Source organism: Temnothorax americanus, unplaced genomic scaffold (genome assembly GCF_048541705.1).
Source record: "Temnothorax americanus isolate GAGA-0224 unplaced genomic scaffold, ASM4854170v1 Scaffold23, whole genome shotgun sequence".
Lineage (NCBI taxonomy): Eukaryota > Metazoa > Arthropoda > Insecta > Hymenoptera > Formicidae > Temnothorax > Temnothorax americanus.
Window position 1 is genome coordinate 3027501 of NW_027509371.1, and position 26343 is coordinate 3053843.

The 26343-nt window shown below is 33.1% G+C and overlaps 2 protein-coding genes and 1 long non-coding RNA gene across 4 annotated transcripts; 2 read left to right on the forward strand and 1 right to left on the reverse strand.

Moving 5' to 3' along the window:
- Positions 1-2298: 2298 nt before the first annotated feature.
- LOC143898374 (uncharacterized) lies at positions 2299-4677 on the forward strand. The gene is made up of 3 exons (XM_077407805.1): positions 2299-3247; positions 3333-3446; positions 3889-4677. Exons 1-3 carry the CDS (start codon positions 3239-3241, stop codon positions 4279-4281), a joined length of 516 nt encoding a protein of 171 aa, XP_077263931.1. The 5' UTR covers positions 2299-3238; the 3' UTR covers positions 4282-4677.
- Positions 4678-4801: 124 nt separating this feature from the next.
- Positions 4802-22441, reverse strand: LOC143898373 (uncharacterized). 2 transcript variants are annotated; one of them, XM_077407804.1, is made up of 4 exons: positions 22216-22429; positions 14281-14356; positions 8697-8817; positions 4802-6428 (listed from the first exon to the last, which is right to left on the reverse strand). In XM_077407804.1, exons 1-4 carry the CDS (start codon positions 22288-22290, stop codon positions 6221-6223), a joined length of 480 nt encoding a protein of 159 aa, XP_077263930.1. In that variant the 5' UTR covers positions 22291-22429; the 3' UTR covers positions 4802-6220. The 2 variants fall into 2 exon arrangements, with proteins under 2 accessions (XP_077263930.1, XP_077263929.1); XM_077407803.1 differs by lacking the exon at positions 4802-6428 and having other exon boundaries at positions 8731-10538; positions 22216-22441.
- LOC143898375 (uncharacterized) lies at positions 19236-22392 on the forward strand. Its single transcript, XR_013257185.1, has 2 exons — positions 19236-19368; positions 22192-22392. It is a non-coding gene; the product is annotated as an uncharacterized LOC143898375 (long non-coding RNA).
- Positions 22442-26343: the final 3902 nt, after the last annotated feature.

The following is a 26343-nucleotide window of genomic DNA, read 5'->3' on the forward strand; positions in this document are numbered from 1 at the left end:
ACAAAGGTGTAATATAGTTTCAAAAGTTTTTTTAATTTTGATAGTGATTCTCCAAATTGCGATCAATTGTGAGATTAGTTTGAACAAATAAAGTTCTTGTAAATGTTGACAGAAAGAAAGTAATCTGTTGCTGTAAGTTGCTTGAGCTCAGCTCGCCTTTTATATACTAGCGCGTGACGATTTTTGATTACGAGAAAGTACCGGCGTGTGATATCCGCGTCGCGATAGCGCGAGTTACGGTAGAGCGGGGTCAAAAGTAACGCGGGGCGAAAGTATATAACAACTCAAATATCTATAGTTATAGGCATAGATGCGCATACGTTTGTTGGTTAACGGATGAAGCTGAACAAGCTATAACGTGTCTCAGAACGCCTGCGGCCTGGATATTGAGTGGACGTGTGTAATAAATAAAACATGTTTTTGAGGCCGTAAAGTAATTTCTTCTAACAATCTTAAACTTTGAATATAATATATCCACTGCAAGTAAATTCTTTTTCTTTTAGGTTATATTTGAGTTTCGTTATTTTTGTTTATTATAATAATTATTACTTATTCATTTTTGGCATTTTTTTTTATTATTAGAAATTTTAAGTCAAGTTCAGAAACATATTTGGGACGATTGGGTAACATCATTGTGTGGGGTCAAATAAAACGTTACAAATCGACTTCCTAGTTCTTAAAGACATTGTATTCTTATCATTTAAAGATATAAAAACAAAAAACGTTTATAATTAAATGAACAAAGTTATATAATGTTTTCTATAATTGATATAAAGAAGTATGTTTTAATAGAATAAGATTTTATTTTACTTCTTTTGTATGAGAATATGAATATTTTAGTTTGTTTTTGTTAATATAAGAGAAATTATTATTTTTCATTGAATAAACATTTTTTATTTTGATTATTTAAAACTGTTACTATCGATTCCCTATAGTGTTGCAACCGACCCGGAGTCCGGGGCGATTGTAACATTTTCCCTCGTTTATGTTTTTGATTAATAATTCTTATTTGGTTTATCACAAGATTTAAATAGGAGGATTTCTATAAAGTGAAATGATCACGTTAACTTAGGGTATCAAGAGTTTTTCTTTTACTGTAATAGTTCTTCCACAATCAAGTTTTAAAGTCAAATTGTTACTTTTGACCCCGCTCTACCCTACTAGCGCTCGCGGTCGCGGAACGCTCTCGCGTTTTCGCGCTTATCCACCGGTCCGTGAGACCGCTCGACTTTGTCACACTGTTATTTTCATTTTAATTAATATTTTTAAGCTTGTACTGTAGAAATTGGTAATATAAACTATGAATAAGATGTTTATGATAATCAAGTTAACAAAATGATTTGAATTTAAACTGGGCTTTTGCTTATTATAAAAAAACTAGAAATTAAATTATGTTATTATATGAAAACTCTCCTCCTTATTCTATTACTCGTTTCCGAGCGTGGTGACTTCTTTTTATATTATACATGTGTTGCGCACGTAGATTATACACATTGTATATGGGACCTACAGTTTAGCGCCGATTCCAAACGGCTATATTTAAATATAAAAATAGAAAACCGAAAAACTTTCAGCGGTTTATTCGACCGGAGTGTGGCGAGCTAGGGTTAACATACGTATACTGAATTTACTGTGTTGTAGCTTATATATAAATATGAGACATGCATTCAATTGAAAAATGCAAGTCTCTCTGTCTTGGAAAAACATAAAATATATTATACAAATTAATTAATGCAATAATCATTTACAATAAAGCTTTTGGGTACGTAGCAAAATATTATACCTACTGATATTTTAATAATTGTAATTCTAAATAAAATAGTCAAAATAAACAATATACGATTATAAACATATTTCGTAAAAGTTTTATTAATATTAAAATAAATATTATTAAAGGTTTTTTATTTTTTGTTTCAAAATGTCCCATTTCCTCTTGCTTATATTGGACGTTTCTTTTCTAATTGTAAACATCAATGTTTCACATAAGTGCGTTAGCATAAGTATATTATGCTAACTATGCAATATGTTAAAAAACACATTATTGTATCGTATTATGACAAAGTGATAAACATACTTACAGTTGCGTAATAAAAAATTACACGTTTTTGTTTCAAAAATTTGAACTTTTCCATCAAAAGTATTTTTACTGTAAGATGCATTGTTGCAAACATATATAGTGCAAAAAATTAAAGTTTTATTTAGGATATAAATCGTTTTCTAGTGCATGTTAACTTTTCCAAGCAGAATTCAAGAAAGAAATATTACAAATTACTTGATAAATATTATATGAATCGCCGATTTTAATCGAGATTTTAATCAAAATTACCCTAAAAGACTAAAAGATATAGATTTCTTATTCACACAATTAGTAAAAATAGAATGTCGATCATAATTCGATAACGGATTGGTGGCAAAATTGACCTTTATTATATTTATGTTAATTTTTTTTTAATATTTCCAAAAAATTTTTTGTTACCAACATTATTTATAAATATTTATATACAATACGTGATTGATTATCTCAACAACTCGCTCTTGATTATCTTCGTCAAACTTCAGTTGAATCTAGAAGTTTTGGTTATTAGGTTATTATATGGAGAGAAAAAATTTTTTAATCCGCTATTTCTCTTGATTTTGTCAAAATACGATTATAATATTTAAGTGTTGAATGATTATCCGAAATTGCTTGTTCAGGATATTCACAAAGATAATCATGTATCTGGTATATCGCTTCTTTACTAGCGTAATCTTTGCGATGATAAATGCGACTATTGTGTTGTATATGTGTCAACGTGTGAGTTACAACTATTTTTATGTATTGTATACATGAGAATGTGTTATACTCGTCTTTTTATTAAAAAGCAATAGCCATTATGTGCAAATATCGAAAACAAATAGCATATACATTTTATATAACAGTTCAATTATTACTTACTTAGCAAATATTTGGTTACGCATATACATAATGTTCTAACATTTCAGTTCTTTCGAGTGATGAGAGCACATTATCAGATTATGGCCGAATCTGAAAGATTTAATTCAATCGTAAGCGTATATTTTATGCAAAACAAACATACATTAAGTTTTCTTAAATTTACGCACTTCATACAATTACTTAAAATCTTTATTTTGTATGGAATTACGATCAATAATATAATTTAAGTAATATGTTGCTACTCAATAGATTTCCGAGTCACGGGCAAGCCTCAATTATATCAGCTCGAAGGTATCCAAAGGAATGGATCAAGTACTTTAATTAAATTACCTTCACAGTTAAAGAACGGTATGACGCTTTTAATTTTAAGTTATTTTTAATAAAATTACCTGTACAGATGAAGGAGGACATTGCCAAAGAATTGTTCATTACTGACCACTTAACGAAGCTTAGTTCGAAAGTAGGTCTATTGCTGCAACGTTATTCCGAATTGGAAGAAGGATTGATCGAGGTACAAATGTCTAAATGATAAAGTAATAAATGTGTGACTAAGCGTTTAAATTTAATTTAAAAAATAAAGAAAACTTTAATATAATTGAATAAACTTGAAATAATTCAGTATCCCATGATAAAATAATACAAAATAGAGAAATATTCACTCCAAATGCCGCATGTTATATAAACATATTATAATATTATCAAATAGAATATGTAATGCAGTGTATTAGACAGATTCAAATATTTCTTTAAAAATAATAAAAGAAAATTTTTCTATTATTATATTTTAACTCAAATATAATGTGTGAAACATATTGCCATTAAATGCGTTAAATTTTTATTATATCAAGGTCTTCGAAGCAAGACATTAATAAAAAGATTTTTTATCCACTTGAGAAAACCATATACTTAAATTCGCTTGTGAGATATAATTAAAAGCCTTGCTTTCTTTACAGCTAGTAAGAATGAATCACAATACAAAGAGCGTGCGGATTGAGACACCGGCTGACATCAACGAAGAAGTTAAATGCATCCTCGCGGCGGCAAGGAAAAGGCAATCGCAGCCGCAGCAGCAGCAGTCAGACCGTCCGCGAACGCCGAGAAAATTGCGAATATCAACAAACGCTTCGGCGGCAGTAAAAAATCATCAGCCGCATAATTCCGTCGCAAATTCGAGATTCCTTACGTCGCAGTCATACGATACCGATCTTTCAAATGTAACAACGCTTGAGAGACAAGAAAGACCCCGTACGCCCGCATATCCGGAAGTCCAGCTGTTGAACGATCCGAGACCGACGACTGATGCAAAACCCATTGGCTTTCGACCATCCTGGAAGTGCGAGACTTAAGATGACCGTCGGACAAATTTGTTTTTGTATTTCTTTCAGTCCCTTCTTTTGATAATTATATTTTTTTTGTAAAAACGCAGGAAAAATTGTGACTGTGGAACAAGATAAATGGATACAATATTTTCTGTGTTTGAACACGTATTTCTATATAACAAAGATATATGTATAGTAAAGAGAGAGAATATTGCAATTATATAAAAAAATTAATTTTTTTAAATATTTCAAAATTTGTGTGTATACACGCATGTAAATGTATAGAGAGTGTTAGGAGTATGATATGAAGTAATAATGATTGAAGTCAATATAAAAAGGTTGCAAATGTTATATCCTCAGGAAATAATTGTTTATTAAAGTAAGATATATAATACTACAAATATATAAGTATTATTTATGATATAAAAAATTATATCTAAGAAAAGATTATATTCTTTTTTTTTTCAAGTAATGTGTCACTTAAAGAAATGGCACTTTTTAACATTTTCATACTTGTGTGACATTTGTAACCTTTTTATGTTATCTCTCTAATTAGTCAGAAATTTATTATCGTTTTTTTTAGATAGTACACTTTTGCAGAATGACAGAATTTGCATGCGAGTAAAGAGGACAAACCACGTGATATATTTTATCCGATCTTCAATCGGTTAAATTTCGTCAAAGCGACGAAATAGTTTTAAATCATTTCTAAATTACAAAGAGAGAAGAAATTTCTTTGCCAGGTCATGCCTTTGGACATAAAGATATTCGAGTATTTTTAGTATTTTTCAATAGAAACTCTTTCAAACAAGTTTTTTTTTTTTTAAGGAACGACACACCATAATGTTTGTATCTCCTGCCGCTTTCCTTCCTAAGATTTAATCGCATTGAGTATTCGATTTTGTATTCACCACATATGTATATATAATTCTGACAAGAGATTCACACACTGAGCTGAGTTAATATATACAATTAATTACACATTAACGATATATACACGCCGTTCATATTTAGATGTAAGTTAATATCATTTTTACGATGCAGCGTGTTTCGAAAAAGTCGTTGAAGATATAGCGAGAGTAAGAGCTTCTTTGAAATAAATCCAATTACTTTCACTTCAGAACTATTTTTCGAGATAAATGATAATTAATTTGCTCTCATGCAGATTCTTTCGTGGATTCAATTGAGTAAAATAATCTCTTTGTATTTTTTTCTTTTGCTTAATTCATAGAGGATGAACTAACGCGCGAATGTTTTACCATATATAGCCACCGATTCTATTTTTATTGTATGTATGTACAAAAGTTTTTAAATAGGCCTTTATTGGTTGCAAGTGTTTAACTTTTGCTATTAAATACTTTAAGAATATATTACAGCTAAAAATAATTTCTATAAAAAGAAACCTATTTTAAATTTAATTGAATCGTGCAACATAGTTTATCCATTTCCATCTCTGGAATTTTTAATTCATCAAAATTTTATAAGTTATTAATATCAAATATTTGCATATAATTATCAATATCTCGAAAGTGAGACCCAATATCACTTTTCTTATAGTTTATCCTCTAGAATTTGGATTTGAAAGTACATTTAGTGGTTTTCAGCATATCGATCGAGAAGAGAAAAAATTCTGTCAAGCAATGTTATCAGCCAAAAAAATGCCTCTCGATTTTGTTCGAAAAATAATCTCACGTTTTGCGTTTTGCCATGTAATTAGTTTCGATGTAATACATCCGGTTTTAAATTCGCAGCCATTAAAGGACAGCAATGGCAAAGGGATGATTTTAATTTGCGTCGAATATTTTTTTTCGAAATTTCACGTAGATTAAACGAGTTTTTTTTTCTTTTAATAGAGTGAGTGTGTGTATTATACAATTCGTTCCGATGTTTCTCGCTGCTCTTCTCTTTGCCCTTCGCCCTTTCTGTGCCCTTCATCTCGCTATCCTCTCCACCTGTCCTGCGCCGATTAACGTCGCTGCCTGTCCGCCAGATAATTATTGAGCCTCTTGACGAATCCGCTCCAACTACCTCGATCTATCTCATCGAAGTTTCGCTTGAAGAAGCTGTCGAACGCGGTATCGATCTCGTCGATGTTCCTTTTTGAGAAGCGATCGAACCCCGATCGGTCAATCTCGTCGAAATTTCCAGGATGTACGTTCATCACGCTGAACCGCCTGCAATATAATGGACACACTGTAACGAATCTGTAAGAGAACCACGTTCTCGGATGTTTTACTTTAAAATAGAATATGTTATGTAAAATAATAAATGGAATTTATTTTAAAAACGCAATAACATCTCGGAGATATATATTGAACAACCGAAGGAAAAATGAAAAATATAGAATTTAAATGGAATTTTATATTCTTCGCATTTAAATTCACTTTTCAAATTAGAAAAATATCAGTTTTATTTTATAGTTTCTTTAAACTATGATGTTATTATTAAACATAAAACTGATTTTTTTTATAAGAAGGTATGTTAATATGTTGTACTAGTAAATAATACTACAATAAATACAATATAAATGCTTTCAGACAAAAATTGTCGGAAAGAAGAGGTTATCGATAAAACTGGTCATACGCAATGAAGGGAATATAGATGTTTATAGTCGGACTAGCAGGAAGCTAGGTTCGATCGCAATAGACATGACTTCCTTTTTTTCTATTTTTTTTTTAGCGATGAACGCAACTCAATATCCGCAACGATATCTAACATCCGGCATTTATAATAAAAAACAGTAACGTTAAAGCGAAAAAGATGATAGACGCACAGAAAATGCGCTTCATCGGATCACCGTGTGGAATAACAGCTAGTGTTCAAAATATCGGGGGCATTTTATTCTGTTTTGTTCTTTTTTGTATTCATGTTTCAACATTTTCGGTTTTACAAAATTTATTATTTTTCCTAAAATGTCGCTCGTAAATAATTTTACTAATATACAACAAAAGTAATCGCAGTTGGATATGGTCAGATAAACGAGAAAAGAGATATATTGACGGCGGTAATCAGCCGTGAGAAAAGATCGCATGTGATACCGGGTATTATACGTATATGTAAATCTATTAGGAATATTCGTCGAGTCTGACATATGTGAAAGGTTGAGTGGGGGGGCAACGATCTAGGTCGTGTTTATGGTAGAGCTGCCAATGGTAACACGATCAAAAAAGCGAATATATTAAATTTGGTAAGAAAATCAATCCTCTTGTATACGCGACCGTTGAATAAACTGCACGTGTGGTGATTTTATCGTCAATACAGATAGAAAAATACGGATAAAAGTGATGAGACCGTGGAAAATTAAACAATAACTCGACGAGCTGTACGTATATTTTGTATATGTATAACAAATAATTTGCAATGCAATGATTTCTTTTCTTTGTATCATAACGAGAATTATCTCGAGCGTGGAGAAATTGCATCGCGAGTAAAATGAAAAAAAGAATCGAAATATTTTCCATTCAAACTCAAGGAGTAATTTCGAAAATGCTTCACTTCATTATACACGAAAAAGATTGCACGTCTCTAAAAGCGAATAAAATGTTTTATATGCATACGCAATTCAATATTTTAAAACTAATTGAAGTGTATAAATTTAATCAACACACTAAATGTATATTAAGATATAAATCCTAATTAAATTAAAAATAAAAATACTTATTAATTTACTGTATAAATTTTATTTAAATTTACATTATTTTTTGATTAAATAATTTCTTTCCAAATTGTTAACTCAATTTTCTGGACAAAATATATTATCTGATGTTATATCGCGCCAATTTTTTGTCTCCCTTTGGCTGTTCTTAGAATAAACCTAATTAGAGAAGTAAACCATTTTAATCGATCTAACTGGCTATTATTATAATCGTCATGATAATACGACCATTGGTTTTGGTCAAATTAATCGTCAAAACACTTCAATGGGTTTGGTCCTTCTAAATTGATGTAATTATGTTGTTTATAGATATAAGCATTCTCTTTTTATTTAAAATCTCTGTGTAAAAAATTTATTGCGAAAAATATTACCTTAGCCAAGCAGGTCCCTCAATCCGTGTGGGTGTCGAACCAATTTTTAAAACTAAGTTTCTGGATAATAGGATATTTTAATTATTGCTTTTGTGAGAAAGAGAGAATAAAAGATTAACTTCTAAATCAAGAAATTAATATAAACCACATTTAAAAAGATATATATATGTATTAGCCTGTTAATAAACTTTTTAAGAAGTCATATTAAAATTACGCGTTGTAGATCTAACTAGCAATAAATATTTATATCTGCTGTTTAATGTAATCTGTGAATTATTTGATATACATATATTCCGATACTTAATGAAGAATATTTCGATAAAAAATTTACTTAATGGAATATACGAGAGCTCTTCGCTTAAGTAGGCTCATATTTTATTATCACAGGTCAAACACGCGCATTGATAACAATTTACCTGAAAGGTATAAACCTCTTGCTCTCACCAAAGGTTGCTCCAGATAACGAATCCAGCCCTCGACGTCCCTGTCGCAACAGATGGCCTCCGCCGACACCATTTATATTGCGGTTGCCCATACCTTGAAAATTTCAGAAAGTTCCACTATGTCTATGTATTAATTCTAATGGGAGATTACAATATTATGAAAAATTCAAGACGATAAAAAAAACGAATGTCGGTTTAGAAAGAACAGATAAAATTTTATTACAGATAAAATTTTATTACCTTTCCACTTAATAGAACAAAAAACACGATGACAAAAAAAGCAATATAATTGCAAAGTTCGAATTACCGCTGTCCTGTGAGATGATTGGATGATGATTTTCGGACGAGTAAATGATCTAATTTAGTAGATAGAATGTATCGCAAGCATATATTTAAAATTAAAAAGTTTTTTTTTAAATAAGAAAATACATTTTTTTTATTTACGAGTAACATATTTTAAAAAGAATTTTAACAAATATAAAAATTAAAAGATATTTATTTAAGTTATATTTTAATTTAAGTTATATACAAATCTGCTACGATATTGTGAATTTTATAAGTCATGTTAACCTGCGTATTGTTAATATATTTTATTATAAATTATATATAGGAATGCGTCATATGTGGGAAAAATAATTTTTCTGTGTATATATAAATAAATATACAATTTTGTACATGTATATTAATTATTTACGTATTCTTCATATATGCTCTTTTTCCAGCTAAATTCCTCTATTTATCATATGCGATGGATTTAATTTTAATTAAATCAAAACTGCGTGTCGTAGTTGCATGTTTATTAAATACAATTGTTTGATTGTGATTTCTTACATAAAATATGCACAACACATCAGATAATTATAATCCAAAAAAAATCGCATCTGTTGCAAAATTAAAAATCAATATAGAAGCCTTTCTCCTTAATATACAATCACTTCTAACAAGCCGTTCTACATCTCTTTTCTTATTCTGTACTGATCCACCATGATCAGGCATCGGTGCAACATCAATTCAAGCTTCTCACGAGATTTCCACCGCCGATCTGATCCAAGTTTCGCACAAGATTTCCGCCTCCAATCTGATCCAAGTTTCTTACAAGATTTCCGCCTCCGATCTGATCCAAGTTTCTAACCAGATTTCCGCCGCCGATCTGATCCAAATTTCTCACTAAATGTCCACCACCGATCTGGTCTAGATTTCTCACTAAATTCCCTCCGCCGATCTGATCCAGATTTCTCACTAAATGCCCTCCGCCAATCTGGTCGAGATTTCTGACTAAATGCCCGCCGCCGATCTGATCCAGATTTCTCACTAAATTTCCACCACCGATCTGATCTAGATTTCTCACGAGATGCCCGCCACCGATCTGATCTAGATTTCTTACGAGATGCCCGCCACCAATCTGGTCCAGATTTCTCACGAGATGCTCGCCGCCAAACTTATCTAGATTTTTAACGATTCGTCTATCATCCCCTATCGCGTTGTTCGGAATATCGCGATCAATAAGTTGATTCATAAATAACTGGTCGTTTATTTGACCGGCATTTAAATTGGAGCTGTATGGATGACTTATCGTATCTGCGTACGCTACGGAGTTGAGTGAAGAATTAATGAGATTTCCATTGCCAAATCGATCAGCAAAATGTCCCCCTCGACGGATTGTGTCGAGTATTTGCTTGTCACTGGCAGAATTTAAATATTGAGTCAAGCGACTCTCTTCTCCGTTTAATAAACCCTTGAATTGCTTGTCGGTATCCCTCACGAGGTGTCCCCCGCCAATCTGATCCAAATTTCGCTTCGCGTTCTGGTTCATTCCTACAATGATAAAAGAGAGAAATTATTACTATGGCTTTCATCTCATCGGAGGACGAAACTAATATTATTTCCGTGAATATTTATTACGCTGTTAATTACAATCGAAATATTCATATCGCATTTACATCGGACTGAATAAATTAATAGTAAACATGCGGGGTACAATAAATATGGAGGAATTAATTTCGTATCAAAATCTAAATTCATTGAAATTACGATACATGCATCAGTGGTTTCAATCTTTGTTTTTGCGTTTATTCGCGATGGACGCGATTTATGTGGTCATCTAGTCATGCGTTATATAAACTATAGTGCTTCGAAAACTGATGTTTAATCTCGTCACATCATTTTAATTCTATTTTTACCTTATTTCAACTTCTCTTTTTATTAGAAAAGTGTTAACAATAGTTATTTGTGCAACAAGTGCTGTAAGATAAAAATTCCCGGGTGCGGAGTTGACGCACCCGGGAATTTTCATCTTTACGCACGACTTGCATACCCTATTTTATGTTGCAAGTGCGTGGAAAGTGGTCTATCACGCACGCGTAGCGTGCGTAATGGGTCACTTTCCATGCACGTGTTACATAACAAATATTTATCTATATAACTGAAGAAGAGTAAAAATGTGTCGGATAACAATCATCTGGCGACAGGTTTTTAGTATTTATTTTAAAAATATTTAATAGATTCTACGATTTTTTTAAATCATACATTATAAGATATATATATATATATATATATATATATATATATAATACGTGCACATAAAATTAATGCGTGCTACCGAAAATAGTCAAAGAAATCATCGAAGAATTGCATGAGGCCAACTTTATCGTGCAACCGGAACTTGGAATAAAAGTCGCAGGGAGATTTGCGCCCCACGGGTGCAATAAAACCATGCAAAACGATGCCATGCATGACATTAGCGGATTTTCACACCTAAACTGTTATATCACGCTTACCTTCGTCAACGTCGGTCGCGCGATGATTTTATGGATAATCCGCGCGCGCGGCGATGTGCTTAAACGTTTTTCGCGCAAAAATTTTTCAAGAGAATTTTTTGCACTTGTTTTTTTTGCGCGAAAATTACGAGGGTAGGAGCAAAGCGGAATTTCCCAGCTGTATTGTTTATGGCCAACTACGCGAACTTTTTATTTGTAGCACCACGATTATTCTGGAATCGCCGGACACACGCGCGCTCCAAATGAATGATTAACGGCACAATTTAATATGGAAATACACAATGAATGAGAGATAAACGCGTGTACGCAAGTACAAGAAAGATAGCAGCTGAAAGGGTCGAAATAACAGTGTGAATAAATGATGCGTGTTTGTGCGAATTATTAAGTTTGTAGCCGTATACCGTATAAATGTTTTATTGCTCCGTCGAACTCGATTATACGTGTACAAAACACTAATAACATTTCTAGATATTGTCCGTTAAAAAACGCAACTCTATTGTGTTCACGTCAATTTATTATTTAGATTCACACGTGCCTCCAATAAAATGTCACAACGCGATAATCCTGAAAAATTAATTAAAATCGAACTCTCTTAAAAAGTAATCTATACAAATCGATGTTCTACATATTTAATTCCCCACCTCTAAAGTAAAATTTTTTTAAAAAAGCTTGTATATAAATTGCTTTTTCTATTTAAAAAAATTTTTGTTTGTTTGCCAGTGTTCAGATCGAAATTAATGATGTGGATTTTGCACGTGATTATTTTATTAAAATTCAACGCGCGCCGTGTTTCTTGTTTATACATTTTTTGAAGTTGATTGAAGTTGACGGCTAATCAAATTGTTGCAAACGGCCGAATTAACTGTTACATTTTCCAGATAAGTGTGGGCGTTCTATACGAGTTTATGACCTTTGAATCGCCGATCGTAATGCCTTAATCGAGCCGTAAAACGCAGTCAAAAGGATGCACCATAATAAGCGTCGTAAACCAAAAGCTTCTATAAGCTTTTTATCTATCAAAATAATATTTCTTGCGTATATGTGCATTCAGAACTGTTCTATACACGTTCCATTCTCTTATTTAATTTTAATAGCTTAGTTTTGCAAAACGGTTGTATTTTATGACCGAGTGTTTTATCGACTATGAAATAATATCTAATTTTTATTTTGTTAATAAATAACATTACTCATAAGAAAGAAAATTTTAATTCTTAAATTGTAAAAAATACTAATTCTTTTCACAATTGCGGTTGTCAAATTAACTATATTGTTAATTTTAGAAATTTTAGAAAAATATGTTTTATATATACTTTAACTTTATGATATTGTCCTATTTTTTAACCTTCTCGTAAATGGAGAAAGATATTTTTCTTCTTTTTCTTGGAAAATGTTGCACATGGTTTAAAAACACGAAATAGTCAAGAGATATCCAGATAGTATTTTAGCTGTAGCAAAATAAAATATTCTGCATGGCGAAATTTCTTCTTCACTTTTGAGAAGTTTTATCTCTTTCAATTTATTTTTTTTTTGCAACAACGTATATACTTAATATCTTTTCTTGACATATATCACTTAATGGTACAATCCGCACAATTAATTTTAGTTAATTTTAATTTCGTGATATCAAACAACTTCAGACACGTTAATATAATCGATTGACACTCCTACAAGTAATTAATTGAAGTGTATAATAAAAATACTGCGAGAGTGTATGCGTATCCAACCTCTTGACATGCAATTCCGATGATAGATCGGAACAGCATAGAAGTGATACATCAAAGGGCAAAGGATTATGGTATATCATAGGTATGGCATAGTCGCCTCGAGGCGGTATCGATCACGAATCGTTTTCTTATCTGCGACAATACGCGATCTACTATAATTAGATGCAAACGCGTTAATATAAGTTTAAGATAGAAGTTAAAGTGGCGAATTTTTTGTTTAATGCGTCGCGTAATTGCAAAAAATTCCCAGCGACAAATGATCTATAAACTGGAACGATCTGGTGCGTGTGCTGCACACTAGAAGTGTGCGTTTTTTTTTTTTTTATTCGCGTCTACTGATTTTCGTCGTGTGATAAAACGCAATTAAACATAATCTATTTGAGTCTTTATTCACATTATTTCTGTTTGCCGCTTATACTACAGTATAAGTTAGGTATTAGTTAACAATGCATTAAAAACGCAAATGTTTACACATATCTTCATTCTTCTTTTGAATTCTCTATAATCAATTTTATTAATATATACCATCTGTCTTTATCATTTTTGTTTAAAAAAAAGTAAAAAACAGATGAGAAAAGGATCAAAAAAATTTCTGGAAAACATTTTTCAAATATATAAAATTATGTTTAAATATATTTCTTTCTTTTACATATGACATTTTTCTCTTGTATAATCTTTGATTGTACAAGAAAAATAAAATAAAAGGAAAAATAAAAAATAATGCAAAAGGTAATCTTTACGTTCTTTTCATTAAAAAGTTTTATAAGTTTAAAAAAATGAGAAAAAAGTACCTGTATATAATCATACATAAATGTAATAATTGTATATATGATTATATATGATAATATATATATATATATTCTGTAATATATCTTGTTTCAAACTTGTTTGTAATAATTTATCGAGTTAAGTTATCATAATTAGCGTTTACATATTGAAAATTGATATTTGGTGTCGTTTTTTTTCTTAGACAGTTTCTTGTTTTTCAATATAATTCAATATAATTTTTAATATAATAAGCATAAATAAGTTATCCTTTTTTTGGCGAATACTTACTTCGATCTTCCCAGTATCTTGTAAAGAAATCCGGCAATACTCCATATTCATTCTGTTGTACCGTGTTCGGTCCAGCCTGTAAACAAAAGAAACTTTTTAATTGTAGCCACAGGCTTTTTATACACAGCTTTTACCTATTGTCATTCTAACAAAGTTGCAGCCACAGGCTTGTTTTCATTATTAACGACTGTCATTTGCTAATTACTGTATTTCACATCATTTGCGTTAGCGCGTTTATTAAATATTAACGAGTGATGGTAGAGTCACGACATATCAATTTTATCGTTGACATTTTTAAAAAAGTTAAATAGAAATTTTATTATATTAAATAAAAGTATCACATAAAATAGAAATCTGATATCGATTGAAAATTTTCAAAATTATTAAATCAAACAGTAAAATAAAATTTATTTATTACATATTTAATATTAATAATTAATATATGTAACAATTATAAGTGATATTTAATAATTATACAAATTACATAAGTATATCTATTTATAATTAAATTTTTGGTTCGATGTTGTCCTTAATATTTAATTATTGAATTATTATTAATTAAATTACTACAAAACACAACACCTCCAGTTTTCTTAATCATAATTTTAATAAAAATGCATGAATTGTTTTTTAAGATAAACGTAAAAGACTTTTATTTATTTGTCTTTCTAATTAAATTTGCAGAACGCATCGCGTGACTTAGTTCTATGTTCTGTTTGAACGTTGTAAGGTTTGCGTTTTATCTTTAAACAGAACAAGCTTGACATACAGATCTGAATCTAACACAATAGACTATTTATTCCCGGAGGAAGTTTAATTATTCATTTCGGCTTCATCTATGCAACGTCAGTACGATCGGACGAGCATTGTATAATATGTGACTCGAGGCAATAAGAGGAAGAAAATATAAAAATCACCTTTCGAATATATACGTGTAATACAAATGTTAAGATCACGTACATATAAGAGCCACATGTTAAGCCCGTTCTCGGCGTGACGACGGCACGTGCTCGTCGTCCTTATCCCGCCTGCCACGCGAGGAGGTAGCGAGGCTGCATTATGCTAATTAAAACTTCGTTCGCCGTACGGTGGCTCGGTGCTCGACCTTACATTATATACGGATCGAATTTACCGCCCGACGTTTTTTCTCTTTCGCCCGTCAAGCGTACATTATAAATTCCCGGCACAGTCGTTCCGTAGCTTCGGACGAATTGAAAAATGCATTATGACGATCGCGCGGTCCCATTCAACGAATGCCAACTCTTTGGCTTCCACATTATTCCCGCTCTTGTAACGACCAATACGCAAAATGTTTATCTTTTGCGTTTTATCGCGAATCAACCACGCTTCCTAGATAGTAGGAAAAAAACTGTAATTGCGTTAATAAATATATAATGTCTGATGGACTCGTCAGAGCTCTTCTCTTTAAAACCGCGTAAAAAATTAATTTATCAGTTAAATTGTTACTTAACTGTAGGTTTGTGAAGATCTTAACTTTTATTTCTACAAGAGTCATAACCTTCCCGCTTATAATTGCTTCGTTTAATATTAATTACCGTCCTTTGTAAGGACTTGGTGAGAAACAACCCCTTGAGCCGCCGCGGTCGTGGTCGACCTTGAAGGCACCATCCGCGAGAACAACAGATCGATATATTACCAGTTATTACAGCTCGTCATTATATCATTTACCTGACTTGCGCGACTAATTATAAGGGTTAAGGTCGACATATCGGAGATCTCGCATTTTACTCGACGAATCGCTTTTTCCATCCCGGGTCGAAAAGCGTTACTCGACAAAACCGGAAGCTACGCGCTCTATATTTTGCTCTCAACTTTATATATTTTGCTCTCTTCTTCGGTGAAATAACGCGTTTTAGTGATTTAATCGAATTTTACGACGCAAGGCTTTTCGCTTCGAGGTCTTTCGGAGCATGCAGCAGCAATTTTCCGTAACGTACCGGGATAGTGAGCAAAGAGAAGAGAAATGAAATTCTGCGTACCTACATTTACAAAACGCCGAAGAACGGAGAATTTTACAAATTTAATCTCGCTCTTAAAACCAAACACCGCCGACGTCGACGGTCGACGACAGCTTCGATCGTGCATGCCTTGATGAAATCGCGTTTCTCATCAGTGCGCCATTACTTAACTGTAACGACGCGAGCTGTAATAACTGGCGAGTGCGTCACGGTTAATAGTTAAGTTGACGAAGTTAATGAAGTTTCGATCGATTTTTAAACAAACAATTGGCGATCAAATCGACGAGGAAGTAATTGTTTTTCCGAAATAGCGCTTGTTATTTGCGAAAATTGCAAAAGTAAAGATTTTAAACGTGAGATAGAACGAGAAACATTGACAAAAATAGAAAATCTATTCTAAGACTACAATTGCAAACTTCATATAAGATGTAATATCATCATATATTATATTTATATGTAGGTAAGATACACAAAGATGAGACACCTAAAACAAAATACCGAAATATTTCGAAAACTGAAACAGGCAAAAATGTTTCAGACAACAAAAATTATATGATTTAGAGATGACAAATAGTAATAAAATTAATTTTTGAAAAAATCGATTTTTTAATATCATATAAAAAAAGATCACCGTCATAATTGAATTATATAATTCTTTTACATAATATAATTTCAGTTATTCTGCGGATTAAAGTAGAGAATTACTATAAGTCCCAGTATCAAAATATTTATCTATTATAATAATTATTATAAAATCTATATTTTTGTCTAATTTACCTATTTCAGTTTAATTTTGTATAATTTCCCTATTTCTTGCCTATTTTGTTAATTAAAAATACATCCTGAAAACAATGAGTTTTTCTAAAATAAATAAAAACTTGCACGTGTATGATCTACGCTCAACATTAGTCATAAGAGTTCAAAACGAAGACTCATTTTTATTCCCATTCAACATGACAGATAAAATTAGAGAGATTGATAAACGTTTCGATATGTCAGTTTAATATCAAGCGTAACGCGCGCTCTGCGAGATCGTTGGATGAGATGCACGATGAACGCTGGGAATTAAAGGACACCGATATCCTCGTGCATGTACGCAAACCCTTGTTCTGTACAACGCGGTGTTCCAACTGTGTCATCCTGGGATGTGTATTACGCAGCTGCCTCACAGGTATTCATTTAGTATGCATAGGAAAACTTTTCGTACGTTCCCGCATATACGTCGTCCGAGTTTTAACCCGTTCGGCTATCGTCGAGCTATACCCTCTCTTCTATAACATCTCTTCGCCGTCTGAAAGCCGCGGCTATCGCGAATGTCCTTGCAAATTACAACCTCGCGTGTATGCCCCACTCACTTGCTTTAAGTTTTTGCATAATAGACAGCCGATGGTATCATCGAATGTGAAATATGTAGGAGAAAGCGTATCATGAGAAGTACGTTATTCTCTCATTCCAAGAATCCTCGCCGATTGGATCCAACTCTCCCTCTCTTTTTCTCTCTCTCTCTCTCTCTCTCTCACTCTGTTCTGAGATGAATATCATGGAAATAAAGAAGGGGATTTTTATTACAAGATTTCAAATGAAATAACACGCGAAGTTAAGAGCTACTTTCGCTCAGAGAGAGAAGGACAGAAGGAACGGACTCTGGATTAAAATCAATTTTACTAATATTTCACTTGAAGTGAAATATTAGTGCTCTGAGGTAATAATACATGTATATACCAATGCAACACGAAATGTGTAATTATTTAGGTATAATATTTATATCACTTTAGATTTTCCTTCCTTCTTCGTCGTACGCTTTTTTGTGTATAAAGAGCAAATATTTTTTTTTATAGAAGAAACGTATAACAAGAAGGTAGTTTTGAATGTTTATTACACGTTCTTTCTTTACGACACATCTTTATTAATTCATTGTGCGGCGTGTAAAAAATGTAAAAATACGTATAAAAATGTAACAATATTTAACCTTTAGAGGACGGGCAGATTTTTTTATGACTTTTTATAATTTTTATTTATAACTTTCATATATGTGTTAAAGTGTCATACTACGAAAAATAAGCGATTCCCGTGCAGCCTAAAAATATAGGCTTCCCGTCTGGTAACAAAAATGGAAAAATTGCATAAAATATTCATATAAATGTAAATTTCAAAAAAATTAAAATTAAAATTCAGATCTAACAATAAGAAATGCAAACAAATGCATAAGAAAAACTTTGTGAAAAAAAAATTTTATTTACGAGTAAAGGTAGGAAAATATTAGTAAAGGTAGAGAAGAGACATATTATCTAAAGATTTCACAAGAGTTTTTAGAAGATAAGAGTAATCGCATCAATATTTGAAACTCACTTGTTTCCCTTAAGCCCGTATCAGATTACGGATTGGAATTGAGATTGGATTGAAATTTAATAAATCAGAATAAAAAAAAACTGATCTCAAGTTTAGCGAACTTTGCTCTGATTGGTCAAATTTCAATCCAATCTCAATCTCAATCCGTAGTCCGATATACGGTCTTTAGATTCCCGAAACTCAATAACCCAAAAAACCCTTATATATGAAAATTTAGCGTATAAACAATTTGAGGCCTAAAAATAGGCTTCCCGTCCCCTAAAGGTTAACAATCTCCGGCCGGCAAGGACACTTTATCGAAAGACGCCACTATGGTCGATCTTCACTTCAATCTAAGAAAGTGCAAAGTGACATGGCAAAGTGGTGTCCACTCCGATACGTCGCGTAACCGCCGGCGTAACGCGACTTCACGGCTCATCCGGCGGAAAGCGACAGAGCAGTGAGAGCCATCGAGCAATCTCCGTGTCGAGATAATGTCTCGATAAGAGCGGAAAGGTCAAGACACGAGAATAGCGAGCAAGGAGACTGTTTGGCCCCGCGCGACGCTCACTCCGGAGGAACGTCGCGCGACCCGACGCAACAAGTTGCGAATGCAACGAGCCGCATCACGCGCGCTCTCCTCCCTTCTCACGATGGATTATCGAGTAAACCGCACGACAAACAACTGACGAAAGTCCTTGGAAGCTTAACAGGGGGATTAATATAAAGTGAGATCATTCTCGAATAGATTTGCGAAGCGAAGGCCGTAATTACACCACAGGTAAAACGTTCCTTTTGTCGCGCTCCTCCACAAAAGACTTTTTCGCAAAAAGTTCCGACTTTTCTTGGCAGCTTTCAAGTTTGATCGCGCAGCCGCTACTCTCCGCCGGAAATTAAGGGCTCCTATTTAGTGCTTAATCGAGCTTTACTATTATAAATTGCACCACTGAGAAAAAATGTCTTGAGACTAAATAGCGTTTATATATATTTTATGAAAATTATTTCAATCTTTCGCAGCTATAATCAGTTAATTTAATAGTTTAATAAATAACGTCAACCGTGTGTAATCAATTTAATGCTGAATAATATACAAAATTAATTTACCTTTATTAAATTGTTGGAAACTGATTACAAATTTATAATCTTAAAAAACAATTACATTAATTTTATTTTTTTTAAAAACCGTGTTAAGTTAAATCAAATTCATTGGTGCTCCTTTTCCGCGATTCTGAATGGCTCTCCCGCTTGGCTTGCATGCTGCGAGAATAACTGTCAGCGCGAGAATCGTATTTTTCACAATTCACAAATGACAGATTATCATGATTAATTTCAGTTATCTTGTTAAATAAATGTGAAGATTAAATTTGATACATGTTAGGTATTAAAGATACATAACACTTGAGAATAAATGACGCGCGCCAGCGTTCTAATAAATAACAAATTTGGCAGCTGATTTAATATCATACTAAAGTAGTGAGCAGTCTAATGTGTTTTATCACTCAATTACGTTCGTTTTAACATAATGGACATGTTTCGACGAAATTAATTACATACCAATGGCGCGTGTAAAGCCGATTGAAATTCAATCTCTAAACGTATAACGAAGAATTGTCGAAATTGACAAATAAACAGTCTGTCATGCCCGACGTAGTGCCCGTTCACCTTGTTATTTGGAATTATAATGATCGGTAGGGTGAATATGCGCGCCTGTCGCGCACGCTTACTGCAAAATTACAGCATACAAGCGAACGTTGCAATTTTCAATTTAATTACCAAGCTCAACAATTAACCTTTAACGTGACGCAGTCAAAAATTTCTAGTCGCATAATTGGAAAAATTGGACACGTTTATTTATTATGGATGATTTACTTTCATCATGTTCCAAATTATTAACATGTTTTTAATTCAACAAATTATTTACATTTGGCTAAATGGCAAGTAAAAAAGCTTTATTTGCGATATTTACACGAAAATGGCTTGTACGGAATAATATTATTTAACCTGAAGATTGTTACTATATACTAATTTCTGTATTTAGCTTTTCACTTGGCAATATCGCACATTGTTGCTCGCAATAAAAGCAAAAATTCGTATTTTGATGTTATCCCTCGATCCCTTTGGCTGCGGTCCACTTGACGCTACAAATGTTTTGGAGCGTTCTTCTTCTCCTTCTTTCTTTATTGAAAGAAAAGAGAAAAGGAATGCTTCGAAGCATTTGTAGCGTCAAGTGGACCGCAGCTTTAGTTATACATGCATGCATGCATTCATCGAATTTTTGTCACACGAAGAAGAAAAATGCTGCACAGATTTGAAAATTCGTCGACACGTACACCCAAAATGTGACCAATATTTCACACTTAAATTTTGTGCGTTGAAACGAATATTATTCTTACATGATCTATAATTTCATATAACAAAAAGAACTAAAATACCGATTACATTTAAGATTTTCAACTGCGGCACTTTATTCTTTTAATATAACTGATTGTGGAGTGGAAATACGAAATGTTAGTAACAGAGAAAGACGCGAATAATATATCAATAATCCGGCATGTGCAACAATAGCCAATAAATTTTTTCTATCCTATAGTACAAGATATTTCAAACCTATCGTGACACCTGTTAATTCTTGAGACAGATTTTTAAGACCATTTTGAGGTAAAATTTGAGTAAAAATTTTGAGCAAAAATTCTAATATCAAACTACCGAGGTTGTAATAGTTTTTACATGAAAAGTGATTAAATTGTCCGAAATTTGTGCGCGCTCAGACAGCACGTCGCACAGTAATAAAGGTATTTTTAAACATCAATCCTATTCTCGAAATTGATGTAATTCCGTATAACTGAACGTACAAATTTCGGACAATTGGTAAACTTTAACCACTTTTCATTTAAAAACTATATTAAGCCTCACATTTTGGTATTCGAATTTTCAATTCAAAATGATTTTAGAAGTCTGCAATTAACGGGTGTGATGATAAGCCTGAGACATCTGTTTATTGTCAAAAAATACTGTAAAATTTAATACATACATACATCTATCAAGAACGTAACAACTTTGGAAAAAGAAAAATTGAAGATTTTGAATGCGACAACACAATGATATCCCTAAGGCCCGATTGTACCAACGTCACATAACATTTAATCTTAGTTTAACTCACTCCCTTACATAAATATTATACTGTAAGTGATTATTTGACTAGTAATTATTACTTACTTTGAGTATTCAAAGCATTAAAAACAGTGCTTTAGTTACTGGTAGCAACTAAAAAGTAGAGTATTAACTCAAAATAAGTAATAAATCACTAGCAAAATAATCACAGTATTAAATTTTTGTAAGGGCTCTTCATCTCTTTTTAACTTTCTAACTCTTTAGAAAAAGACGAAGAGTGAGTTAAACTAAAGTACTTAAGCTAAAGGTGAGTTAAGCCAAAATGTTATACAACGTTGGTGCAATCGGTCCTAAGTGAGAAAATCTTTTTCTTTAGCAATTACAAAACCAAATGCACACAGATTTCTGTACATTTACAACTTTCACATACATAATATTAAATGCCGATGCATTCACGGTCAATTAAAGAATTATTTTATGGTAAAACAAGCAGGTGACACCTGAGGATGTGCTTTACCTGAACGGGCCCGGCAGCCGCGTAAGCGGCCACGCCGATGAAAACGATTACGATTGATGAACCAGAAAGCGCCATTGCGTCACGGCGTCTGATAACACGATGCCTGGTACCAACGGATGCTGGACTCGTCCTTCAGGGGGAAAACTGACCGGCCGATTCCTTCAGACTCGTGATGCACACGTCGTGAAAAACGCGTGGAGTGCCCCGAGTCTCGTGCTCCCATGAAATATATAGGGGCTGCGCTCTCCCCTGTTTAGGAAGGGGGTGCGCAGACGCGGCGCGTCGCAGGTCTTCATTAGCGATTAGACACATTTTATTCGTTTCACGATGCGAAATTCGACGCATACGTCGAAAGCGAAAACTGAACCTACAACGTCGATCAAACAAATAAGTAAATGAGAGTCCAGATTTATGCGAGATGCATGGCACAAGATCAATTTTTACGTTTGTTCGTGACGATAGAATCGCGATAACTGAGAGACGATGAGACAAGATTTTCTTCGTCAATTTAAATTCGATTATGCACGGAAAGAACGGTTTTACTGAAGTATCTAAAAATTTAGCTAGATCTGAAAATAATTTTGTTGCACCATCAAAATAATTATAGTCGCTGAAAGTATGATGATAATGCTGTAAAAAATTTTAACAATTAGTTTGAGTGTTCTACATAATTATTTTGATGGTGCAACAAAATTATTTTCAGATCTAGCTAAATTTTTAGATACTTAAGCAAAACCGTTCTTTCCGTGTGTGAAATAAATTATACAATGTTTTTAACGCTCTAACAATTACATTTAATAAATTTTTGTCATATCTCTCCTATTGGTTTCTAAGAATACAAAGATTAAGTGACGGTAATTTTGGTAAAATAGCGAGTTTGCTATTTTACCATCAACGATATAATAACACTTCAATGAACTTGTCAGTTTGAACGAACGAGTATATTCTTCATCCGCTGTCCCGATAATCTTAATGCCACACGGTTTTTACGGTCCAGTCGGGATAAATGGATAATAAACGTTTAATCCATCAAATCGGACATGTATTCTGACCATTAGCGATTTTTGTCAAATAAAGGAGTAAGCATTTTTCGATAGCACATCAATGAACGTCAAACTCTGACGTTGCATTGAAATGGAATTGCGAGAATTAGAAAAGAGAGATTAATATCGAGAGATAAGCGCAAGATATATATACAGGTTAATATCAATTAAAGTATAATATCACTTAAAAAGCGAGACGCTTAGGTGCGTTCGAAGCAGCCGAGAGATCTGCCGCTATGTACTGTCCGCTTCAAGGACTATAGGATAAGATTTTTAATAACACTCAAGCGGAATTTCAAAGTATTTCTTTCAATAGACCGCCTGTCGTGAAATCAACTGAAAGTTTACGTCCCGAGAGGATCGTCCTTGCTGCCCATCAGCGGTTCGTTTAACTTCTGAATTGTAATTAATTGCTTCACGCAGACACGGAATGTTGTAAAACCTCGACAAGAAATTAGCTGGATTCTCTAACAATTCTTTAGAATTCTTTGAATTGATGATAAAAAAAAGTTTTTAATATTATTTGCAGCGCATAATTCTGCTTGATGTATGACATAATGATACAACGAGATAACATGGGGATTCTTTGCTCTCTTCTTCTTTTCTGTATAAAAATAAATAATTTTAAAACATATATGAGAAACGTGCATAAATTTTTAATCATAGATAAATTTCAAATACTGTTTGCGTTTTGAATAAAAAAGTAAAGTTGATTAAAATTGAAGAACGAGTATTTTCTGATCGATTTTTATCTTTAAAGCTTAATTTGCCAAAAGTCTTTATTATAACAATCTTATGCGGCTTTTGTGATTGTATCAGTAATTAAATTAAAAATGCAGAATTGATTAAAATAATTCCAACATTCCACGTATATATACTACGTTTGATTGAGAACCGTGTATCGTGCATTCAAAGTAGAAGATTTCTTGCCATTTTTTTGTCAAAGAGAGTGACATTATCGCGTATGACAATTTTGGAAAAGAGATTGTAACACTTACTTTCGTGATGGTTCGTTACTACAGTACGGTTAACTTAATCGGACTGATCCTGTACACACGCAAATAAATGCGAAAACCACGAACTGCATGGGATGAGGGGAGGCGACTGTCCGCGATCGATCACGCTCGCGTATCTGGTGCAGAAAATAATTCTTGGCCCTGAAAATCGCACGTGTCTGTATGCACCGTTTATCGTTTATATTTGTCGCGCGTAAGTAATGCAGAAATGACGCAACGGCAAACGCAAACGAGGAAATACGAAACGAAATTGAAGTATAAAAATCGAGTGCCGGCTCAAAAATGGCATATTACAAAGTAAGAATAAGAACTCGTGTTTTCTCCTCTGTTAGAAGTATTTAATTCAAATTTCAAATTATTTTAGATTTTTGGTATAGAAAAATTTTAAGATAAATTATATCGCTTTCAGTTATTAAAATACACATATCTGCACGGATTAAAATATGACATGTATGTACACTGTTATAAATATTAAAGGATGAAATTTAAACTAATACTTTAAAATAAATAACATTTTGTTATTTTTAGCTACCATGTGCGGGTGTTGATGATTTTAACGCAAGACAGTATTATTTTAACTGCATTGATTTAGTTCAAATAACATTCAAATCGTGGGAAACGCCGTTGAAACGACAAGGACTGAATCTTGATTACCTAATAATATTATTTGAATGACTTTTGCGTACAAATTACATGCCTCAGTGATCGAATTAGACGCCCGTCACAGAATTGTCAGGGAGATCCAGGTTTGAATCTCCTAGCTGGGGTATTATTTTTAACAACATATCCTTTATATATTTCACGTATCCTATCCTATATATGCATATATATATCCTGTATTTCTCATATCATTTATTTCTAATTTTTTTGTGCATGTTATATATAGTATGATTAAATTGACAATCAATTTAATCATGTGATTGTACCGTCTAGCTTTGGTTACGACTGCGTTATGTCCGAAAGTAACGGCGTGTGGTTTGCTAAAGCGAAGAATTGTGTGTAAAATTCACTTACATAATATTATTAGGCAACCAAGATCCAGTCCTGACCGTTTAACGACTTTTCCCTTGATTTGATTGTGTATCATGTACGGTCGCGTATTTTCACTTACTTTATTGTTATACAATTACATTCTTTTTAGTTAAATTAACGACATACGGAGTAGAAGCAGTGGCGACCTATATGAATGGTTAAAATTGACTCAAATTGAGTATAATTTGACACTACGGCCCGTATTCCGAACACACATTTATCGATAAATGCTCGCGTTTATTTCTGAGATGTTACAGTTCATGTTATACACATGTTATAGCATCTCAGAAATAAATGCGCGCATTTATCGGTAAAAGTGCGTTCCGAATACGGGCTTATGAATTTAACAGTGTAAGTTGATATCGAATATGATCTTTAATCACGCGAAATGAGGATGACTCGTGGAATATACAAGATAACAAGATATTACGTTTCGCGGTGGTGGATCTGGATATTCACAAACATAGGTAACATTATTCTCTAAAGAATGTCTCTCAATATCGCCTTAACGCGATCAATTTAGCTCGATTATTTCATATATTAGCTTGAATCACTGCGATATGTAACTCTCGTCTGTCGCATGCGCTATTGTTATTGCAACTAGCGACGACGCTGTCTATTAGAGATCCTTTCACCAGGTCTTTTGCAATTTGATACAATCGCGCGCAACGGAGAAACATTAATAACGGTGAACATTGGAAAGCATTCCTGCGCGGGGTTACGCAATCTGACGCACGTCGCGATTCGGTCTGCACGACGCTCCGAAACGCGTTACGTAATTTCGTCGCGCGCGAATCTCACGGCGCGGCACGGTAATGAGGGGTGGGTCGTGTGTTTTCATTATCCCTCTACGTGTGTGTATATTACAGCGGGGTAGTAATGACATTTTCGCGTATCGCCCGCTTGGTTAACTCGTACTAATGTCGCCCGGGGGAGAACGATCCTCGCGCGAATCCCAATAGCTCGTCGTTAAAACTTATGACGAGCTCGTTAAACGCCGAGCTGCGATCTTCGATACCTTCGATGCATCCATCGAT